Source organism: Phyllostomus discolor, chromosome 7 (assembly GCF_004126475.2).
Source record: "Phyllostomus discolor isolate MPI-MPIP mPhyDis1 chromosome 7, mPhyDis1.pri.v3, whole genome shotgun sequence".
Taxonomy (NCBI): Eukaryota; Metazoa; Chordata; class Mammalia; order Chiroptera; family Phyllostomidae; genus Phyllostomus; species Phyllostomus discolor.
In genome coordinates this window covers 34,648,590-34,668,694 of record NC_040909.2, presented here as the reverse complement: position 1 = coordinate 34,668,694, position 20,105 = coordinate 34,648,590, and the positions used below count along the sequence as shown (strand labels likewise).

At 39.3% G+C, this 20,105-nt stretch overlaps 1 protein-coding gene across 4 annotated transcripts; it reads right to left on the bottom strand.

The window, feature by feature from the left end:
* Positions 1-213: 213 nt before the first annotated feature.
* Positions 214-20,069, bottom strand: FAIM (Fas apoptotic inhibitory molecule). Of its 4 annotated transcripts, XM_028518359.2 has the most exons (6): positions 19,869-20,069; positions 15,866-15,924; positions 14,358-14,490; positions 13,783-14,011; positions 3,748-3,797; positions 214-701 (listed from the first exon to the last, which is right to left on the bottom strand). In XM_028518359.2, exons 2-6 carry the CDS (start codon positions 15,907-15,909, stop codon positions 555-557), a joined length of 603 nt encoding a protein of 200 aa, XP_028374160.1. In that variant the 5' UTR covers positions 15,910-15,924; positions 19,869-20,069; the 3' UTR covers positions 214-554. The 4 variants fall into 4 exon arrangements, with proteins under 4 accessions (XP_028374160.1, XP_035886613.1, XP_035886611.1 ...); XM_036030720.1 differs by lacking the exon at positions 15,866-15,924 and having other exon boundaries at positions 19,869-20,067; XM_036030718.1 differs by lacking the exons at positions 15,866-15,924; positions 19,869-20,069 and adding an exon at positions 19,447-19,693.
* Positions 20,070-20,105: the final 36 nt, after the last annotated feature.

Genomic DNA, 20,105 nt, shown 5'->3' with positions numbered 1-20,105 from the left:
GTACTCACAACTGTAAACCTCCTTTTGCCAACCCCTGTATATGTGATGCTATTTGACATTTCCTTAATATTCAGTTTCCAGATAGAAAATGTTTCTCATTTTCTCCATTTAAACTAATAATTATATCCTTATGTACCAAGGGCTTTGAACTAGAGAGACAGCCTTCTCTAGAAGTTAGAAAGATATGAAGACATCCATTTTTAGAAACACTAATCAAGCAGCACCAATTTTATTTTATAGTGTTTATTATAATAAAAGTTCCTTTTGTAAAACATTAATGATTTTGGTCTATATCCTATTTTTCATTTGGCTTTGAAACATTTTTACATTATTTACAAAATAAATGGCAGGTTTTTCAATTGTACATAATTTTTTTCCCCTGACCCCTGGAACATATTACAGTTTCAACTAAAAAAAAAAAAAAAAAAAAAAAAAAAAACAACCATAAACATGGCAGACTAAATGTACTGAGAAGTACATAGTGAACATATTTATTTACCACAGTATTTAAAAGTCCTGATTGTCACTTAAGATTTTCATTAAGATGAAGTCATTCAAGAAGTTTCTGCGATTTCTCTATTATCCACAATGAGAGTATGAATAATCCCTTCTTTCCGCTTTCCACTACTGACAGCCTTTATGTAACAGTCATGGTTCCCAATACTGAAGTGAGTTTCCGTCCCATCGTCTACAAACTCGCCCTAGGCAACAAAAGGATGAATTAGTGCTCAGAAATATTCATCTTTGTCTAGGGCATTAACACCATCTAGAAGGGTGGCATAATGAAGTACATATTCGTTAAATGTTAAGCTTTGCAAAATTGTGTCCACATGCTTTTATATTCTGCTATGGATTGCAAGTTCTGTGTTTGTACTCCCTACAATCGAAGAATCTTGTTGGGGAGAGAAAAAGTAAACATGCATCTCACAGCTCTGCCTATACCATGTACTATGCAGACAGGATATTTTCAAAAGTAAAAATAAACATAATGGGAAACATTTATTAGTCACTTGTTTTTATACCAAGAACAGTTTACATGCATCATTTCATTGCATCTTCACAATAACTTCAAAGAAGTGCTATTACCTTCATTTTATAGAAATGAAGAGGACCCTGAAGCACAGAATAGTTAATAACTTGCTTACTAGTCAGTAAGGGATGGAGTGTTCTTAACCACTCTGAAAACCTGATTCCTCAGGATGTAAAGTGACTTTACAATAAAATACACAGATAACATAAAAAACAATCTACTAAATCTAGACTAGCTCTGGCCAGTGCAGCAGCCACTAGCAATATGTAACAAAATTGAGCACTTGGAACATGGTGAGTCTGACATGAGAGATGCTGTTTAAGTGTGAAATCTACACTGGATTTGGAATACTTAATATGAAACAATGTAAGATAACTCACTAAAAACAATTGATTATATATTAAATGATACCAGTTTGATAGACAATTAAATATAAGATAAACTTTACCTTAAAACATGGCTACTAGAAAAATTACACTTGAAGTTCACATCTGTGGCTCATACTATATTTCTATTGAACAACACTACTGATCTTGAGTAAAAAGATAGGAGCCAAGTAGTACAGAGAAGGAAGGAAGAAAAGGAGGATTAGAAGATAAAAATGAAAGAGCCAGAAAGCAAAGAAACCCCAGTCAGCCTCAAAACCTGGCTGTGAGCTTCCTGGCAGCTGAAGCAGGCAGAGAAGGTCCTGTAGCTGACATTAATTAACCAAAGCAAGCACAGGATACATCTGGGAGAGAAGCCTTTTCCTAGCTTTAAGAGGAATTTGGCCAACAGCTCTTCATGGGAGGCATACTGAACCCCTCCAAAAGGGCTGGGTCTACGCCTAGAGTGCACTGTGTTCTTTTCACTTTTTTATTTCCAGCCTTGAAAAATGCCTTTCTGTTGTGCTTCTGTAAAGATCAATTTAGAGGGCAGGGCAATAGTTGAGCAATACAGTCCCTCTAAGTAGCTTCTTGGCAATTTGACAGATACATAATCTTGGTCATGAAACTTGCAGATAAAAAGGAAGAGGAGAAAATAAGCTGTAACTCGCAGGCAGCAAAAGCAGGTGTGCACAGTACTGGGGAGGCTGCTGGACACAGCTGCCAAAATCGCCCTGCAAACTAGGCTGTACTTACAATGAGGGTCATAAGGGGCTACCGTCCACACACTTGTGGTTTCTGGTCAATTACTGAGAAGTGGCCATCACGGATTAACATTATTTTCAGCTTCTTATTTACAAACACATTGTTAATATCATAAAACTATGTTCTCTTCACATTTGCACTGGAGAATTCCTTGAGGATGGGAGGGAATGTGATTCAAAACTGCATATTCTCCATGTAGAGAATGCTAGGGTAGGAAAGTAAGAGCAGAAGGGACCACTAGGTGTGGTGTTGGCCCACAGTAGGTACTCAACCCATGTTAATGGTAACTGAAGCTGTCCCAAAAGCGGTCATAAAATACAGAAGAGCTCTCCAGGCCTCTGCATAAAAGAAGTCTTAGTAGATTGACCTTGGAGAGTAGCTCAGGCTCTGAGGATAAATTTTGAGTTAATCCTGGTTCAATTTCCCTTCAAGAATTACTACCAGGATTAAGAAAAAGAAAAGCATTCATCTTTGTAACTTTTGAATTCTGGCTTGGGCACTTCCTCAGAAGCAAACAGCTACAAGACCCGGCAGGCTCTACATAGTCTGAATAAGTGCCTCTTCGCACCTCCCTGTACCTACATTAGATAGAGGAGATAATGGCAGCAACTACAATTGTGCAGCTTGCTACCAATGTGACTAGAGAAGAGGGTATCTCATTCGGCAACCCTGGTGCAGCAGAGTGAACGGCAGGTACTCCGTGCTTGCCAGTTGACCCCATTACGCAGGGGAATTTCCACCCAGTGATGTCAGGTCTTGGTCCCACACTCCCTGCTCCCCAAGATAGTCTCCTCTGCTTCCACTCCCCCCTCCCTGTGTTGTATGTACTACACCACTATTATTTCCTTCCAGCTTGAAATTCACTCCTATATTCACCCCACCCACAGTACTGACAGTGCAAGCCACTGAGAGAAAGAGCCAGACATACTGGGGTTTAGGTGGGGACCTCATCCCGCTTGGCCACAGTGCGTGGGCAACCTCTTGGCACGGCCAGTCTATAAATTCCACTTGCCTGCTGGGGGTTGTGACAGTGCTCTTTCCTGTCTGCTTTGTGTTGTCAGCTGACATTGTGTGTATTGTCTCTTTTTCAAAAACTTGGCTTTTAGGAAAGTATCATCTGTTTTGAGGGTATGGTGTGAAAAAAGCCTTCTATTCAAAGTGTGACCTGTGGATCAGCGGCACTGGCATCACTTGAGGAAATATTAAGATTTGCATTTTAACAGGATCCTAAGTGATTTTTATGCACTCGTGTTTGAGAAGCAGTGGTGTAAAGCTTCAGGAGGGCGAATTTTGCAGGGGAAGAACTTTCTAATGTGGGAACTCTTTTTTAGGATACAGCCTGGTCCAGGAAAAGAAAGGTGAAGGGTGAGGTTCGTGCAAGTTTACAACTTAAATTGTTTCCAAACTCTTGCTGCCCAGGCACCTTCTGGGAACGGTTTTAAGATCTTGGAGTCTAGAGTTATTCATCTCTTTTGTTTTCAACTAAGGATGGTGGCAATTTATAAAACCTTCATAATTAGACAATGTAGCAGCATTTCAGCAGTAACGCACATGCACGGCGCGAAGGGTGATCAAAAAGCCACTTACTGCCGTCTCCATTTTTTTACCGTTGCACCAGACATCCATGGTGTCTTTTTCTGTAGAAGTAACAAATTTAAAAAGTTATAATCTATGATTTAAAGATAAAGTTAACTCTATTATTTTTAGAAAGGTTTGATACACTGAATTCCTAAAAGTCCATTAACTTTTCATAGCTTTCAAATTCTCCTAAATTTGAAGAAACTGATTATTCTTTGTTCACAAAATCAAAGTGAAACAAAGAAACTTTTAAGAGAAAATCCTGGTCCTGATACAAAGTGATGAAGACTTGTTAAACAAAATAAATAGTGCAGCACAATCTTTAAGGGAGGGTCATACAAATCACTGTGAGTAGAGACTTTCCTGCATAGAACATCCTTTAATACCTCTGACTAGTGGGCCACCCTCACCCCTCACACAGACCCAGCTGGATGATGGCACCAAAGACCACCCAAAAAGGCTGCCATGGGGTTCACATAGTGTAGACAGCATGTCAGCATTAGAAATTGAGCCTGAAATTTCTTACTGGATAGTGAAGTAATCTCTTCATTTTTGTCATGATTTCATTATTAGGAAAAATTAGTAGATCATAAGAAAAAAATATAGGTATGCCTGGTAGACTGTGCCGAGTACAGTGCTAACACAATAGAGCCAACTGCTGCCAGGAGTCGCCCGGGCATTACTGTGCCATAGCTCACTTCAGGAGGTGTGTGTGTGTGTAAGCTCATATGCACAACTGTACATGCATTTTGGAGACAGGATTCCCCAGACCCACTTTTTGTTTTAAGATTTCATTTATTTATTTTTAGAGAGGAAGGGAAAGAGAGAGAAATATCAATGTGTGGTTGCCTCTCACATTCCCCCTGCTGGGGACCTGGCCCATGACCCAGGCATGTGCCCTGATGGAATCGAACCACAACCCTTTGGTTCACAGGCCCGAGCTCAATCCACTGAGCCACACCAGCCAGGGCAGACCCACTTATTAATGTCAGTGTCCCGGTGAGTGGCAGGAAGGAAAACAGCACTCAACAAGCAACCAGGAGACGAGCTTTGAGATAATAAAGGCTAGAGATGTGTATGACCTGTGTGTGCACCAGGAGTCCAGGGGTCAAGGCTGAGGTACTAGTCTGGTATGATACAGATAGATCATCTACTCTGGAACATGGTCTTAAAAGGATTCTTTTCTCCCCATACCTGGAGATGGGAGCCTCACTGAGAGAGTGGAGAAAGGACTTTGAGCTGGGCTAGCGGGACAGGGGCCCAGGAAATATGATCAGGGGCGCCCCAGTGGCAGCCCGAGCAGGAAGCACTTACAGCCACTATTTCAGGGAAACCCAGCGTGTCCCAGTGCATGACCAGAGCACACAGTGCTGAAATAAACCACAATGGTGGTGAGATTGGAATTTTCCTTAGTGTGCCTACTGAACATGTGCATGCACTCACATTTTCTGTAACAGCTATTATTAACATGCCTCTGAGGAGCGCCACTAACCAGAGGCCATAAAAGAAACATGGAGTAAATTTGACTACATAAAAGGAGGAAAGTTTTATGCATAAACAAAACCATGCATACATATAAGTAAAGTCATGCAAGAAATGACAAACTGAAAAAAATATTCAAAACTCACAACACAGACAGAGGGCAAACTTAGTAACATAAGGACTCCTCCCTCACAATCAAGGAGAAAGAGACCAGCAACCACCCCCCCCAAAATGGGTCAAGAAACATGAACAGGCATTATTAGAAAAGAAACTCAAAAAGGCCTTAAACACATGAAAAGGTGCTCGCCCTCACTCAATTTTGGGAAAGGCAAATGAAAGTAACACTGAAATACTATTTTTCACCTAGCAGAATATCAAAAATCCAAAAACCCAACAACACGCTCTGTCCTGAGAACCTGTGCGGAACTAGGTATGGGAGTACAAAATGGTAAAAGCATCACGGAGGGCAACTGGGCAAAATCTAAGAAGACAAATGCAACTCATCTTTGACTCAGCAATGCTGCTTTTGCACTTCTATGAACTGTTCCTAAAGAGAGATGTGCACTATATTCCAGGAGGCATGTGAATGAACAAGGTATTCAATACTGCTTTAACAGTAACAGAGTAGAAACAGCCCAAGTGCTCATCACTTTGGAATGAGTTCGATATTTTATTTACTATTTAAACTTACTCTACAGCTATAAAAAAAAGTATGAGAATGTTCTTTATGTACTGATATGAACGGATTATCAGAATATACTAATAAATTAATAATAAAGATTTTATGTAATAAGAAAGTAATAAAATATTACTTCCTCTTCATTCCATCTGAATGAAGAAACACAAGAAGAATTCTATTAAAAATGGCTATTATCTATGGCTTCTTACCTTGGACATTTCTCGTAGCAGTATTTTTTTTTCTGATATATTGCCTTAGTCAAGGGAATCAAAAGAAAAAACAAACAAATGGGACTATATCAAACTAAAAAGTTTTTGTGCAGCCCTGGCTGGTGTGGCTCAGTGGACTGAGCGCCAGTCTGCAAACCAAAAGGTTATCGGTTCAATTCCTGGTCAGGGCACATGCCTGGGTTGCTTGATGTTTCTTTCTCTCCCTTTCTCCCTCTCTTCCCCTCTCTCTAAAAATAAGTTAAAAAATCATAAAAAAATAAAAATAAAATTTTAAAACTAAAAAGTTTTTGCACAGTAAAGGTAATCATCAACAAAATGACTGAATGAAAGAACATATTCACCAATGATACTTCTGATAAGGGGTAAATATCAAAATTTTATAAAGTACTTATAAAACTCAACACCAAAAAAAATCCAATTAAAAAATAGGCAAAGAACCTCAATAGACACTTCTCCAAAGAAGACATACAGATGGCCAACAGACATGAAAAGATGCTCAATGTCACTAATCATCAGAGAAATGCAAGTTAAAACCACAGTGAGATACCATCTCGCACCTGCCAGAATGGCTGTCATCAATAAATCAACAAACAACAAGTGTTGGCGAGAATGTGGTGAAAGGGGAACCCATTTGTACTGTTGGTGGGAATGCAGACTAATGCAGCCACTGTGGAAAGCAGTATTGAGATACCTCAAAAAGTTAAAAATGGAACTGCCTTGTGACTCAGTGATTCCACCTCTGGGAATATATCAGAAAAAAACCGAAACAATAATTCAAAAGAATATGTGCACCCCTATGTTCACTGCAGCCCTATTCACAATAGCCAAGATTTAGAAGCAGCCCAAGTGTCCATCAGTAGATGGGTGGAAAAAAAGCTGTGGTACATTTACACAACGAAATGCTACTCGGCCATAAAAAAGAAGGAAATCTTAACTTTTTTGACAGCATGGATGGACCTAGGGAGTATCATGTTAAGTGAAATAAGCCAGTCAGAGAAGGGCAAGACCATACGATTTCACATCACGTAGAATCTAATGAACAAAATAAACCAGTGAAATTTTCAAAATGGGTATATTTATGGAGTAAACGGTGGACAGGAACAGGAGTAGAAGCAAGATTTCTCAGTGTATCTTTTCACATCATTTTTATTTCTGAATGATTATCACCTATTCAAAAACACATGTTATGCCCCGAGTGGAGTGGCTCATTTGGTTGGGCATCATCCCATAAAGTGAATGGTCGCTGATTCGATTCCTGGTCAGGGCACACGCTTGGCTTGCAGGTTCGGTCCCTGGTCAGGACATGTACTAAGGCAACTGATAGATATTTCTCTTCTTCTCTTTCTCCCTCCCTGCCCCTCTCTCTAAAAATAAATAAAATCAAATCTTAAAAACAAAATACAAAATAAATACGTGTTATAAATGAACACATTGATCTGATAAAGAGTCAAATCAGGTAAGGCCCGGGAGTGGATTCGGTGAATCAAAGGAGGCACTGGAGCATGTTCGTCTTGGAGCCTGCCCTCTCTGTCTACCTGCAGATTCCCTTGGCCCACGTGACCAACAGCCGTGGAGTCTGCAGATACACCCGAGCGGGTATGCACAGGGTTTCAGAGCAGAAAGAGACCTTCCTCCCAACGTGAAGTTTCAGTATAATAAATAGCACTTTTCTCTCGTTGTCTCTGCTTTCCCCCCAAGAGTGTTCAGTGGTGTGGTGACTGCCAGACCTAACGATGCTGACCAGTGCTACCCACAGGCCTCCGTGTGCCTCACATCCTTTGGGTGGTGAAAAGGAAGGTACAGGATCTTTGAGGTCAGAGAGGCCTGTGTTCAAATCCCAGCTTTGTGATTTATTAGCAGTATGCTTCTGCAAGTCTGAATCTCAATTGGCCTCAGTTTCCTCACAGGTAAAATGAAGATGATGTCATTTTTCTTGTGGACTGTTATAAGGGTTAGAAATACTTTACATAAAATGCCTAGTGTAGTATCTGGCACAGAATATGGCCTCTCAGTATATTGTACTGTTTTTGTTATTAAGAGCTTTTTCTGGCCTTGGTGCGTTTTAACTTCTCAATGTCAAATCAAGAAAGTTACATAATATAGTTATTGAAATCTGTCAAATAATAAATATGTAGGTAACTCTCACCCCAAGACTCTAGGTAAGTCCATTCTTTGCCCATGTGCAACAGTAATAACCACAAATAATGTTTTAAAGGAACTCACTACAGGAGATACATTGCTAAGTATCTTATATGTATTCTATTATGCTTCACCCACACAACTCTGTGAGGGAGACGCTATTATTATCCCCATTTTACAGATGAGGACAACAGGGATCAGAGGGTAAGTAATGTGCCCATCATACAGCTCTGACCCAGGAGCCTGCACTCTTCATCACTGATCTGAAAAATGCATGCCTTAGTCAAAAGAGTCTGGGGCTTGGTGGGTCCGGGAAGTGGAAGCTCAAGCAATATACATACTCCAGACAATACTGCCCTCACGTCAGTAAACGGTTCTGGCCTTGTCCTTTTACCAGATCAGCGAAAAGACAAGTTTGGGCTGAACTTAACTTGTTCAGGCTCAAGAGGGACTGTAAATGGATAGATAAGAGTAAAGACAGGCAAGGAGTAGAAGGAGGAAATGAGGAAATTTTAAAGGCCAACAGAAGCCACAGTGGATATGCAGATTCCTGGCCATTTAAAAGAAAACAAACTATAAGCTTGGCATAGGTTAGGTAGCCTTTTCTAGTTTGCCTATGAAAAGTTACTATCAACTGTCTTACAATTTAGGAAAGCAGCTGATTAAGTCTCTAAAAGTGTTTTGTTTTTACTTTTGTTATTTCTGTTTAAAGTTTTTACTTTTTTTAAAAAATTTTATTTATTTATTTTTAGAAAGGAAAGGGAGGGAGAAAGAGAGAGAGAGAAAAACATCAATGTGCGGTGGCTGGGGGCCGTGGCCTGCAACCTAGGCATGTGCCCTGACTGGGAATTGAACCTGCGACACTTTGGTTCGCAGCACACGTTCAATCCAGTGAGCTATGCCAGCCAGGGCTGTTTAAAGTTTTTAAAATTTATTTTTAGAGAGGAGAAGGGAGGGAGAGAAACATCAATGTGTGGCTGCCGCTTGCGTGCCTCCCACTGGGCACCTGGTCTGCAACATAGGCATGTGAACTGACTGGGAATTGAACCAGTGACCTTTTGGTTTGCAGGCTGGCCCTCAGTCCACTGAGCCACACCAGCCGGGACTCTAAAATTTTTGTAAAGGCTTGGTTTCATCATATGAAACCCAATCTGTTAAAACATATTGACACTAATTCTAATCCTTTCAAAAGCAAAATTTCCATTAGTAAGTAATAAGATAGAATAGATCTCAAATTTTATTGTAAAGTGAGGTGCTACATTACTAAACACATCATTGTGAAATTTTGAAAAATGAAGATGAGCCTCCAAAAGTTTCCAAAAACTAAATATAATCTTACTTTATTATCCAGAAATCAAGTTCCTGGTTATTTATCTAAACTGATTGAAAAATTTATGTCCACATACTGTAAACAAATGTTTATATAGCAGCTTTAGTCATAACTGCCAAAAATTGGAAGCAACCAAGGTGAATGGATAAACAAACTGCAGCTATCCCACACAATGGGATATCATTCATCAATAAGAAGAAATCAGCTATAATCGGCTATCAAGGCCTGAAAAGACATAGAGGAATCTTAAATGCATATTGCTAAGAAAAAAGAAGCTAGTATGGAAAAACTACATGTAGTATGATTCCAACTATGTGACATTCTGCAAGAGGCAAACTATAGAAATGGCAAAAAGAGCAGGGGTTGCTAGGTGCTGGGAGAGGGAGGAGGAGAGGGCTGAATAGGGAGTGAGGGATTTTTAAGGCAGTGAAACTATTCTGCATGATACTGTAATGGTGAAATATGACACTATACATTTGGCAAAGCCCACAGAATGTACAATGCAAGAGTGAACTCTAGTATAAACTTGGATTTTAGTTAATAATGATATATCAATATTGATTTGCTAATTGTAACAAATGCATCACGCCAATGCAAGATGTCAATAATAGGGAAAACTGAGGGGATGTGGGTAGAGGGAGTATTGAGAAAACCGTACTTTCTGTTTAGTTTTTCTTTAAACTTGTAACTGCTCTAGAAAATAGGCCCATTTAAAAGAAGGAGAGAGGAAGGAAGGAAGGTAGGCAGACAAAAAGAAAGGAGAAAAAGAAAGAATATGAGAGAAACTGACAAATTTATAACTTTAGAAGATAGATAAAAAAAATCCAACATATATCACAAACTTCCATAGGTAAGAAAACCAAAGCAAAGAAACACAACTAATACTAAAACTATAATTTAAGAAAACTTTTTAAAAAATGATTCTATACATTGAAAATATATATTCACCATGTACCTGAGAAAATCAACCAAGAATTACCCTGATATAGTCTAGTAAAATTAGGTGGAAAAAAGGGCACTTTTAAAGAGATTTTATTTATTTATTTTTAGAAAGGGGGAAGGGAAGGAGAAAATGAGAGAGAGAAATGTCGATGTGTGAGAGATATATTGATTGGTTATCTTTCTCACACCCCCAACTGGGGACCTGGCCCACAACACAGGCATGTGCCTTGACTGGGAATTGAACCGGTGATATTTTGATTTGCAGGCCAGCACTCAATCCACTGAGCTACACCAGCCAGGGCAACAAAGCATTTTTAAGAGAAAGAAAATCAGAATGTCATCAGACTTTTTAAAAAAATCCTCACCAGAGGACATTTTTTCATTGCTTTTAGAGAGAGGAAAGGAGAGACCAAGAATGGGAGAGAGAGAGAGAGAGAGAGAAACAGTGATGTGAGAGAAACATCCACTGGTTGTTTCTCATACGTACCCCAACATGGAGATCGAACCCACAACCCAGGTATGTGCCCTGACCAGGGATGGAACCTGCAACCTTCTAGTTTACAGGAGGACACTCCAATTAACCGAGCCACACCAGCCAGTGCTCACCAGATGTTTTAATAGTAACAGATTATGCCTGAAGAAAGTGGAGTAATATACCTAAGATATTTTTAAAATTTTTATTTATTGATTTGAGAGAGAGAGCAAGAGAAGGATCAATTGTATTGCTCCACTTATTTATGCGTTCATTGGTTGCTTTTTGTATGTGCCTCGATTGGAGGTTGAACCTATAACCTTCATGTATCGGGATAACCAACTGAGCTACCTGGCTGGGGCTCTAAGATATTTACAGAAAGAAAATGTGAGCCAAGAATATTATATCTAACCAAATTGACCTCCATGTGTCAATGTCATCAACATATCAAACTCAGGCAATATTGTTAATATTCCTAAAGAATGTACTAGAGAACAAGTTTCAGACAAGCAAAATGATCACAGTGGAGTAATATAATGACTTACAGAATAACTATGGGTTGGAAGGAACAGAGCATAGTATATAATGGCTCTATGTTCATAGATACAGTAAATTGGAAAATGACACAAAAATGTTTAAAATATTTTTGGTAATCATATTAATGGTGGTAGTATTTGTGCTGTTAATGGAAACAATTATGTATGTTATATGGCACAAAGCAAATAAGTAATTATGTCATATGCTAATTGTATCCTCCTCTGTGTCCTTGAGAAGGATTCTCAGTGTGGAAGAAAGGGCATACAGATGTTAGATGAAGTCCATCCATCCATCCATCCACCTAACTATCCATTCATCTATATAATTTCCTTGCTCCATACACTGAGAACCTAAAAATAGTGAATCCTTAAGGTATGTATGCCATATTATGCTCTTGAAATAGTACTATTTTCCTCTAACAAAAATCGGGTCTTTTGGAGAAATGGGTGATTCCAGGTTTAGGCAGAAAATATTCAAAATGATCAGCCCAGGACATCCTGTCATACCAGAGCAAGTGAGCTATCAAAGTCGACCAAGGATGAGTCAACAAGACCCAGGAGCCAATCTAAGGAGCATCCATCCCACTGGTCAAGAAGGGGAAACTCTGAGCGTCAGTAAAGATAATACCTGAAATGTATTAAAATGCACAAAAAATGTTTAAATCCATGAGTTAACGATTTTAAAAAACCTAAATGATCACCTTTTCGAGGAAAATAACAAGCTAATTCAAATATTGAAAACTAATAAATAAAGGGAAAAGAAGCATTCTCTCCCTCCCTCTTCCCTTCCTTCCTTCCTGGCACATGCTTATTGATTTTAGAGAGACGGGAAGGGAGGGAGGGAGATAAAGAAACATCCATGAGAGTGAGAAACATTGTTCTGTTGCCTCTCACACATGCCCCAACTGGGGACGAACTTGCAACCTAGCCATGTGCCCTCAGTGGGAATGAAACCCATGACCTTTTGGTTTATGGGACAGCACTCTGACCACCTGAGCCACACCAGCTAGGGTGTTCCTGAATTTCTTATACAAATTTTACCTCTGTGTAACTAAATAGTAGGTAACAAGACGCTTCTCATTATAGAAGTATGTCACCTAATGAATAAATGATAGAACCAGAATACCACATTTGGTAAGTGCTAATGAATTCATGGATATAGGCACTAGGTATTAGTGGTTGCAAATGTCATTAAGAATTGACAATACCACGTGTCTCTTGATACAACCAAGTATAAAGTAGTCTTGCCAGGAAAAAAAAAAACCCTACATTTGACCAATGCTTCAGAGTAAACTACCAATTTGCAAAGATATTAAAGACAGAGGAACATCACAGGAATGCAATTAACAAAATCCAGACCACAGGTTTATCTATTTCTTCTAGATAAACCGACCCTGTTTCTTCAACATATAAGGTGTACAGGAGTTTCTGGGGTTTTTCCCTAACTAAATGCATTTATTACTTGATAAACATTTTTCATTCTTAAAAGAATCTTTTTAGAGTCATTTGCCAGCATCTGACTAGACTGTGGAATCTCGAAGGCATGGACAAGGTCTCTGCATCTCTGCATCCTCAGTGCCTGGCACACTGACTGCTGTTTAGTAGGTGCTCAGCCTTCTCTAAGGAAATACACCATTGAGTTAACGAGGCGATCTAAACAGTCTGAACTTCAGTGACATGAAGAGGAAAACTAGGAGAAACCAGAAGAGAGAAAAGGTAGTAATGGTAAATATTCAAACTGCGAGTTTTGAGGGCCCACAGAAACTGAGGACACAGACGGTAAGTCTGGAACGACAGAACTTAGCTTAAAGTTCAACGGCTCCTTACTTTTTACTTTTTAATCTACTTTATCTGCACTCTGACAATTTTGATCTGCTGCAGTCCTAACCCTATTGCCTCCTAGAGAAAAATTCCCTTCTTACAGATGAATCTTAAATTTCCAACTCCCTTTAGACATGCTTTTAAAGTAAAATATCAAAGAACAAATGTCTATGCCAATATCTGTTTTTTTAAGCCGAAGTTTATAATCCTGAAATCCATTGCTATAAAATCTGCCTCCTATTGTATATATAAATTAATTAATGAACACCTTATTCACATAGAACACATTTAAAATACACCTGCACTTGCATTCTCGCCATTCAAAGCTTCCATGAAAGGTCTGGACAGTTAGAAACCTAACTGAACAGCCGTCATAAAAGCCAATACATTCTGAAGAAACAGCAATCACTTACCCAATACAACTCTAAAGTCCTCACCATCCAAATGTAATACCCATGTATTGGTGGTTTTTGATCTGTTCTCCATATACTTCTTGAGACTTTTCCCATCAATTTCCAGGGTATATTCGTAAGCAAAACCACTGATAGCATCTATATTTATGGTTGCTTTTGTCTTTGCAGCTCCAACACAGAAGGTTTCTTTGCCCACTAGCTTGAACATCCATTCTTTTCTTATCTCCTCCTACATAGTAAAATAGAAAAATTGAAAAAGCATGAATGGGGGAAATTTTAATATTTAATTTTAGAAATAATATAATTAAAGACAATGCTGGTTAAATATAGTTTTATTAATTTGTGATATAAAGGTTATAAAAATAAAGGCATTTTAAGTTTAAATATTAGATGTTATATTTAATGAATTCTATAACTATTATTAGATCACTTTGTACAGCAAAATGATATAGGCCAAAATATAAAGATAACCACTTTAATAAGAGAAAAGCCTGAATTCACATATGAAGAATCTACATTAACAAAATCAACCTTCTCTGTATACCATATTTACAAAGTAGCATTTTTTTTCCTACCTTCCCATCTACATATACTACTCGTTTGCCGGATGTGGTCCCATGTTCAAATTCAATCTTATGGACTCCATCACTTAAAGCAACATCCCAAACAGCTACAAGATCTGTCATTTTTTCCAGGCTATGAGGAGGGCTAAGGGAATAAAATACAGCAATTACGATAGGCCAAAGACAGTAATAGACTAGCCAATTAATCCTTCTAAGATGAAAACAGATTTGTAAAACCCCTGAAATTACAAATATTAAAGGATATTACCTAAGAAATCCTACGGGATCAGGTAAGTATCTTCTCCCTCTTAGACACTCCTCCTTTAAGATAAAACTACTGTATATGGGTGCACAGTCAGATAATTCCAAACAAAGTCACCTTAATAGTAATAGGATTAAGAATCTATCAGTTTATCCACGATAGTATTCTAAGTTTGGCTACAGAATAATGCTGGGAAAGGTCAGTATGAAGTCTCTACTTCTCCCTCCCCTCATTTCAAAAGCAGTATTTAATTTTGGATTTTCTTCTCCAGATCTAATCATTCCAAGACAAGAATTCTACAAAATTTTCATAGTTAAACCAATGGCTAGGAATTAATTTTAACAACAACCAAAAAATGTTCTAATTCATTAAAGTAAGACTGAGAAGTCATGGAAGAAATGTCCTATAACAAAAATTAAAATGTTATGGAAAATAGTAACTTGTCATTACTATAGGAAACCATATAAAAAAATGAAGGATTCTAGTTAGTCACAAGTTTTCAAACCAATTTAAATATGTAACATATATTTATATAACATTTTAATATATAATATATATTAAAACATAATATAAACATTTTAGTATAAAACACATATCCTATGTAAATGACATGTATAATACAAATATAACAGAAAAAATATTTTTACATTGATACAGGTTTTTAGCTTGGAGAGAAGTCACATTACAGCATCATAGCTCACAGGAAGTGCTCAGTGTGCCAGTCGCTGTTCTAAGGGCTTTACAGATAGTAACTCCTAGAATCCTCACCCTGAGACAGGTACTATTATGAACCCCATTTGATAGACGAGGAAACTGAGGCTCAGAGAGGCTTGGAGCTTGTCTTAGGTCACAATGACAGTAAGTGGCAGATGGGATTTAAACTTAGGACTCTGGCTCCAGAGGCTATTCTCTTAACTACAACCTACTCTTCATTCCCTGTAATATACTTTGTGTGCTCTATATCAGAAATACTAAATGGGCTTTATATCATTTGGAAGTGATTGCCAAGAACTTGGTGCTGAACTTGGGATTCGGAGATCCCACCTCTGGTCCTATGAAAGATGCCACATTAGTGATGGCCACCTTCGTGTCAGGTGTTTATTACCCTTGTTCTACACCACAGAAAAGCAAATCCATGCATTGTGCAATTTTACAAACTGTGTCCCTTAAAAAGTAGCCCAGATAAATAACTGTTCTGAATGATTAAAACAATCTTGAAATTTTCAAAAGTTAGTTTATTGCAACCCAAGACATTTACCTTTCATCATCTTCAAAGATAGGACTGTCATCTCCAGATGCCATGGTTGGCAAAACAGTCTTTAATCCAATTAGCAGCCAGGAAAGAAAAAAGCAGAATTGCAGGCAAGAAAGATTGAGAGCAACAAAGATGACATCTGCAAAGGGTTTTTCTAACTTTGCAATCTGTTTCTTAAATAGCATGCAGTTTCTGATGAAACAGCTTTTACATCCAATAGAATTGCAATCACTAATTTTTAGGAAAAGAAGTCATGCAAATTGGCTAATCATATTTTTCTGTGTTATGGATTTATAATTTCCTAAAACTAGAGAATAAACTCCAGTTTATTTTAAGGATTACACCACACCAGAGCTTCAAGAGAACTAGAGGTCCTCTGGGTCCCCTGCTTCTCGACTGAGGCAGAGGAAGCCCCACGGGTGTGAGGCAGTGAGCAGGTCAGAGAGTACATAACACTCCGGGATAAATGGAATGCATCTTCTGGAAGTATCAATGTTACAGGTGGTAACAAATTTAAAATGCAATCTTTACATTAATTTTAGAAGGCTACATTATGGTAGAATATATAATTTTAAAAAATTTTAGATAACTTCAAAGAAATGTTGAGTTTGCAGGAAGCAGCCAAGAATATGCCAGTTCGCTGTATAACGGCAAACTTAATCTATCTGTTTAGTCAAGCCCACTTCATTTACTAGTGCCAACAATGAATCCACAAAAGTTACGTGGTTTGCTCAGGTCACTAGAAGGGCCCAAGCCAAAACAAGAGCCCAGTGCTCCTGTGCAACGAACTACACCGTAACTGGGCTGTAATGCGGATTGAGCTTTTTTTACTGATACCCGAAGCACAGACGTACTTACAAACATATGAAACCCTCCATATTTGAAGATTTGGGATTAATGGTGGTACCCCTGCCAACCCTACTGAAAAACAGCCTCGCTAATTTTTGCTCCCAAGATCTACCCTAGACTAGCCCTCTCCCTACCCTACAGATGCCCAAGGGTGCTCGCTCCTTGTTAAAAATTATCAACCTTCTTTGGTTAAAAATATCCAGAAATGACAAATTGTTTTTTAAAAGATGTTAAGAAAGAGATTAGCATCTATAAAAGCAAAAGAAAAGGCAAAGAAAAGCAAAGAATTTTAGAATGAAAACTAGGTAAATATTCAAAATACTTTGTACCAAAGCCCTGGCTGGCATAGCTCAGTGGATTGAGCGTGGGCTGCGAACCAAAGTGTTGCAGGTCCGATTCCCAGTCAGGGTACATGTCTGGGTTGCGGGCCATGACCCCCGGCGGCCACACGTTGATGTTTCTCTCTCTCTCTCTGTCTCCCTCCCTTCCCTCTCTAAAAATAGATGAATAGAATCTTTAAAAAAATACTTTGTACCTAAGATGAACCTCCCTTTGTACCTCCCTTTTTTTATTAGCACCTTACAAATTTGTAGATTTTTCTAGTCTTAAGCCCTAGCATATTTCCTATGAAAGTGGAGGGTATCCTACAACTATGAAAGCAAAGAACATACAAAGCAATAGAGTAAGCCAAACAGCATAACATCAACTTGGATAAGGCATCCCTCACGGCAGAGAGAACTTAGGGATATTATTCAAATTTTGCTCTACAACTTTTAGAGGCTCTAGAAGTTCAGTAATTTCAGCATTCAAACTTGAAAGAATTGCCAAGTTATCCATTATAAGGAGCTTCAAGTATCATATACTAAGATGAGGAATGGTACCATCTTAACTATAGTGACTTTTGATATAGGTATAAAAAAACAACACAACCAATTTAAAGGGAGATTAGAAATCAAGATAACATTTTAAAACTTTTTTCTTTAAATGACCAACATTCATTCATACAGTCAACATTTATTTATGGAGTATCTGTTTAAGGTGTAAAAATGTTTTCGAAATAGTGATGATGGCTGAACACCACAATGACTTTATTTAATGTTACTGAATTGTTAACACCTAAAAATACTTCAAGTGGCAAATTTTATGACATATATATTTTACCATCACTTTAAAAAATACTATAGTATACCAAAAACTTGAACTGCACCAATTAAATGGGTGAATTATATAGTATATGAATTATATATCAATGAAGTTGTTAAAAACAAAAGACCCAGGTGCCCTGTCAGTAGTGTTTTTCGGAATGTGGCATCACTTCTAATCGAGGGATGATCACAGCTGTCCTCATCCCTGGTCTCTACCTTACTCATCTGAATAAGAAATCACTGTCATACACAGATCTCTAACTTACAAACTGGACTTAATACACACGTGTCATCTTCTAAATCCATCCACCATGATAATAGTTATCAGTCACTTATATGCCAGGCACTGACTGAGCTGGGAACTAAGCTCAGAGTGAGGGACTCCAGAGGCCAAAAGATGATGACAGCACAGCCATGTGTCTTGTAAAGGGAATACAGGGCAGAATGGGTTCGCGGAGAAAGGACCCTAACCCTGCCAAATGTGCGGGAAGGCCTGGGAAGGCCTCGGTTTCAAATCTGGGGGAAAGGAATCAAGGCACTGTAAGTTTTAAACTCTAATACATATATTTAATTTTTCAGGACCACTTCACCAAAAAAGAAAATGATCATGACAAAGAAAGATTCCTTCTATTTTAGCACAAAACTTTGTAAATGAAAAGGATGGAAAAACAAATTCCCTTCATGTTTACCGATGAGAACAACATCACTCCCTCCAAGTCTTTTACAAGTCTTTAAGGAAAGCTTTTGAGTATCTAGTGACTACCTAGCGGCATGATCTTTTATCATCCCTTCCCTAGCCACCCAACACCTTTTTCAGAGTATGACTTAAACATTAAAAGGTTTCCACGACTCATCTAACCCCAGCTTGAATTTTGCATTAACTTAGACTTAACCATATTGAGGACTACAGTGGTTTGTCCAAGCTAAAGTTAAATCAGTTTTTAAAATTACTAAGATACTCATAGTTCCCCTTTCAGCAAAAGCTCCGCCTCTGGGTAAGGCCAGCCACAAGGCAGGTCACTCTTTAACAAACTGGTGTTCACATTTTGCCCCCTGTCCCCTGTGACCCAATGGGGCCTACAATGAAGTTAGAAAGTTCTTTGAACCAGGTATTCCCAAATGCTAGTGGAGATACAAAAAACGAGAACAATTCTTCTAAGAAGCAATTTGCAATATATATAATACTACAAGCCTTACAGAGGAGTCACTGTAAGCAATGATGCTAAAAAAAAAACAGACGGAACACTGCTAACAAATTGCTTTTGTAACAGCTATAAACTGAAAACTATGTGTATGTTCACTATCAGGGTCGGATTCCATTAAGTAAATCACAATCCTGTCACTCAGCAAACTGAAGGTCAAACCGGGGCCAGACTCCAGGGAAGGATGCAGAGGTCAAACTGTCACACAACGTCACAATCTAGTGCGGTCAATAAAAAGAAACGTGGGAAAACATTTAAAGCCGAAAGTAGATGCCCATGATGTATTAAGAGAAAGAAGCCAAGTTACAGCCCTTTCTGATCCAGGTCCTGCAAAAGCAGCCTGATGGTGCTTACTGGGAAAAGGAGGGAAATACACCTTAATGCTAACCCAGGTTGTCTCTGGAATGCAGGGATTCGTCTCATGTGCTCCCTTCCTTGTGCTTTTCCACTTTTTCAACAATAATATTCGACTTCGACAAGTACAATATTAACTTTACAGTTGAGGGACAAGGTCAGAGGCTGCAGCGGCTGATTGCAGGGCCTGGTCGGGCAGGGGCGCGCTGGACTCTGGTCCCCGCCTCTGATCACGGCCCAGCCGTCTGGAGACGTGCGGAACTCACCCCGGCCGGCTCTGTGCCTCACTGAGGGCTCACCACGGCCGGCCGTGTAGACGCCACCCCACAGCTCGCAGCGCCCTCCGCCGCCGCTCAGAGATGGCGGCCGCTCCCACTGCAGAGGGGGCGCCCGAGGCTGCGCGCAGGGGCATCCGGGGGCCGGGCCACGGTGCCGCACGTGGGCCGCGGGTCTCACCTGTACGCAGTGGGCGGTGTGAGGCTCCGGGCCACTCCACGGGTCAGTGCGGCCTCCTGCACGTAGGCCGCTGGAGCTTCTCCCTTCGCCGAGAACCAGACGCCGCCTCCGTAGAAACTAAAGCTTGGAGAGCGTGGGTACAAAGCGCGTGGATTGTTTGTCGCGTTTCAGGTCCCCTGGGGCGCCCCAGCCCCGCCCACCGTTCCGCGGATGGCTTTTCGCTCTCGGCAGAGGCCC

What these genes read in the sequence shown, in the direction of transcription:
- FAIM (XM_028518359.2), bottom strand. Translation starts at nt 15,909, where the DNA reads ATGGCATCTGGAGATGACAGTCCTATCTTTGAAGATGATGAAAG. An exon ending in TAGTATATGTAGATGGGAAG is followed by an intron (nt 14,012 to 14,357) that starts GTAGGAAAAAAA and finishes TTTACTATGTAG; the next exon opens with GAGGAGATAAGAAAAGAATG. An exon ending in GGACTTTAGAGTTGTATTGG is followed by an intron (nt 3,798 to 13,782) that starts GTAAGTGATTGC and finishes TTACTTCTACAG; the next exon opens with AAAAAGACACCATGGATGTC.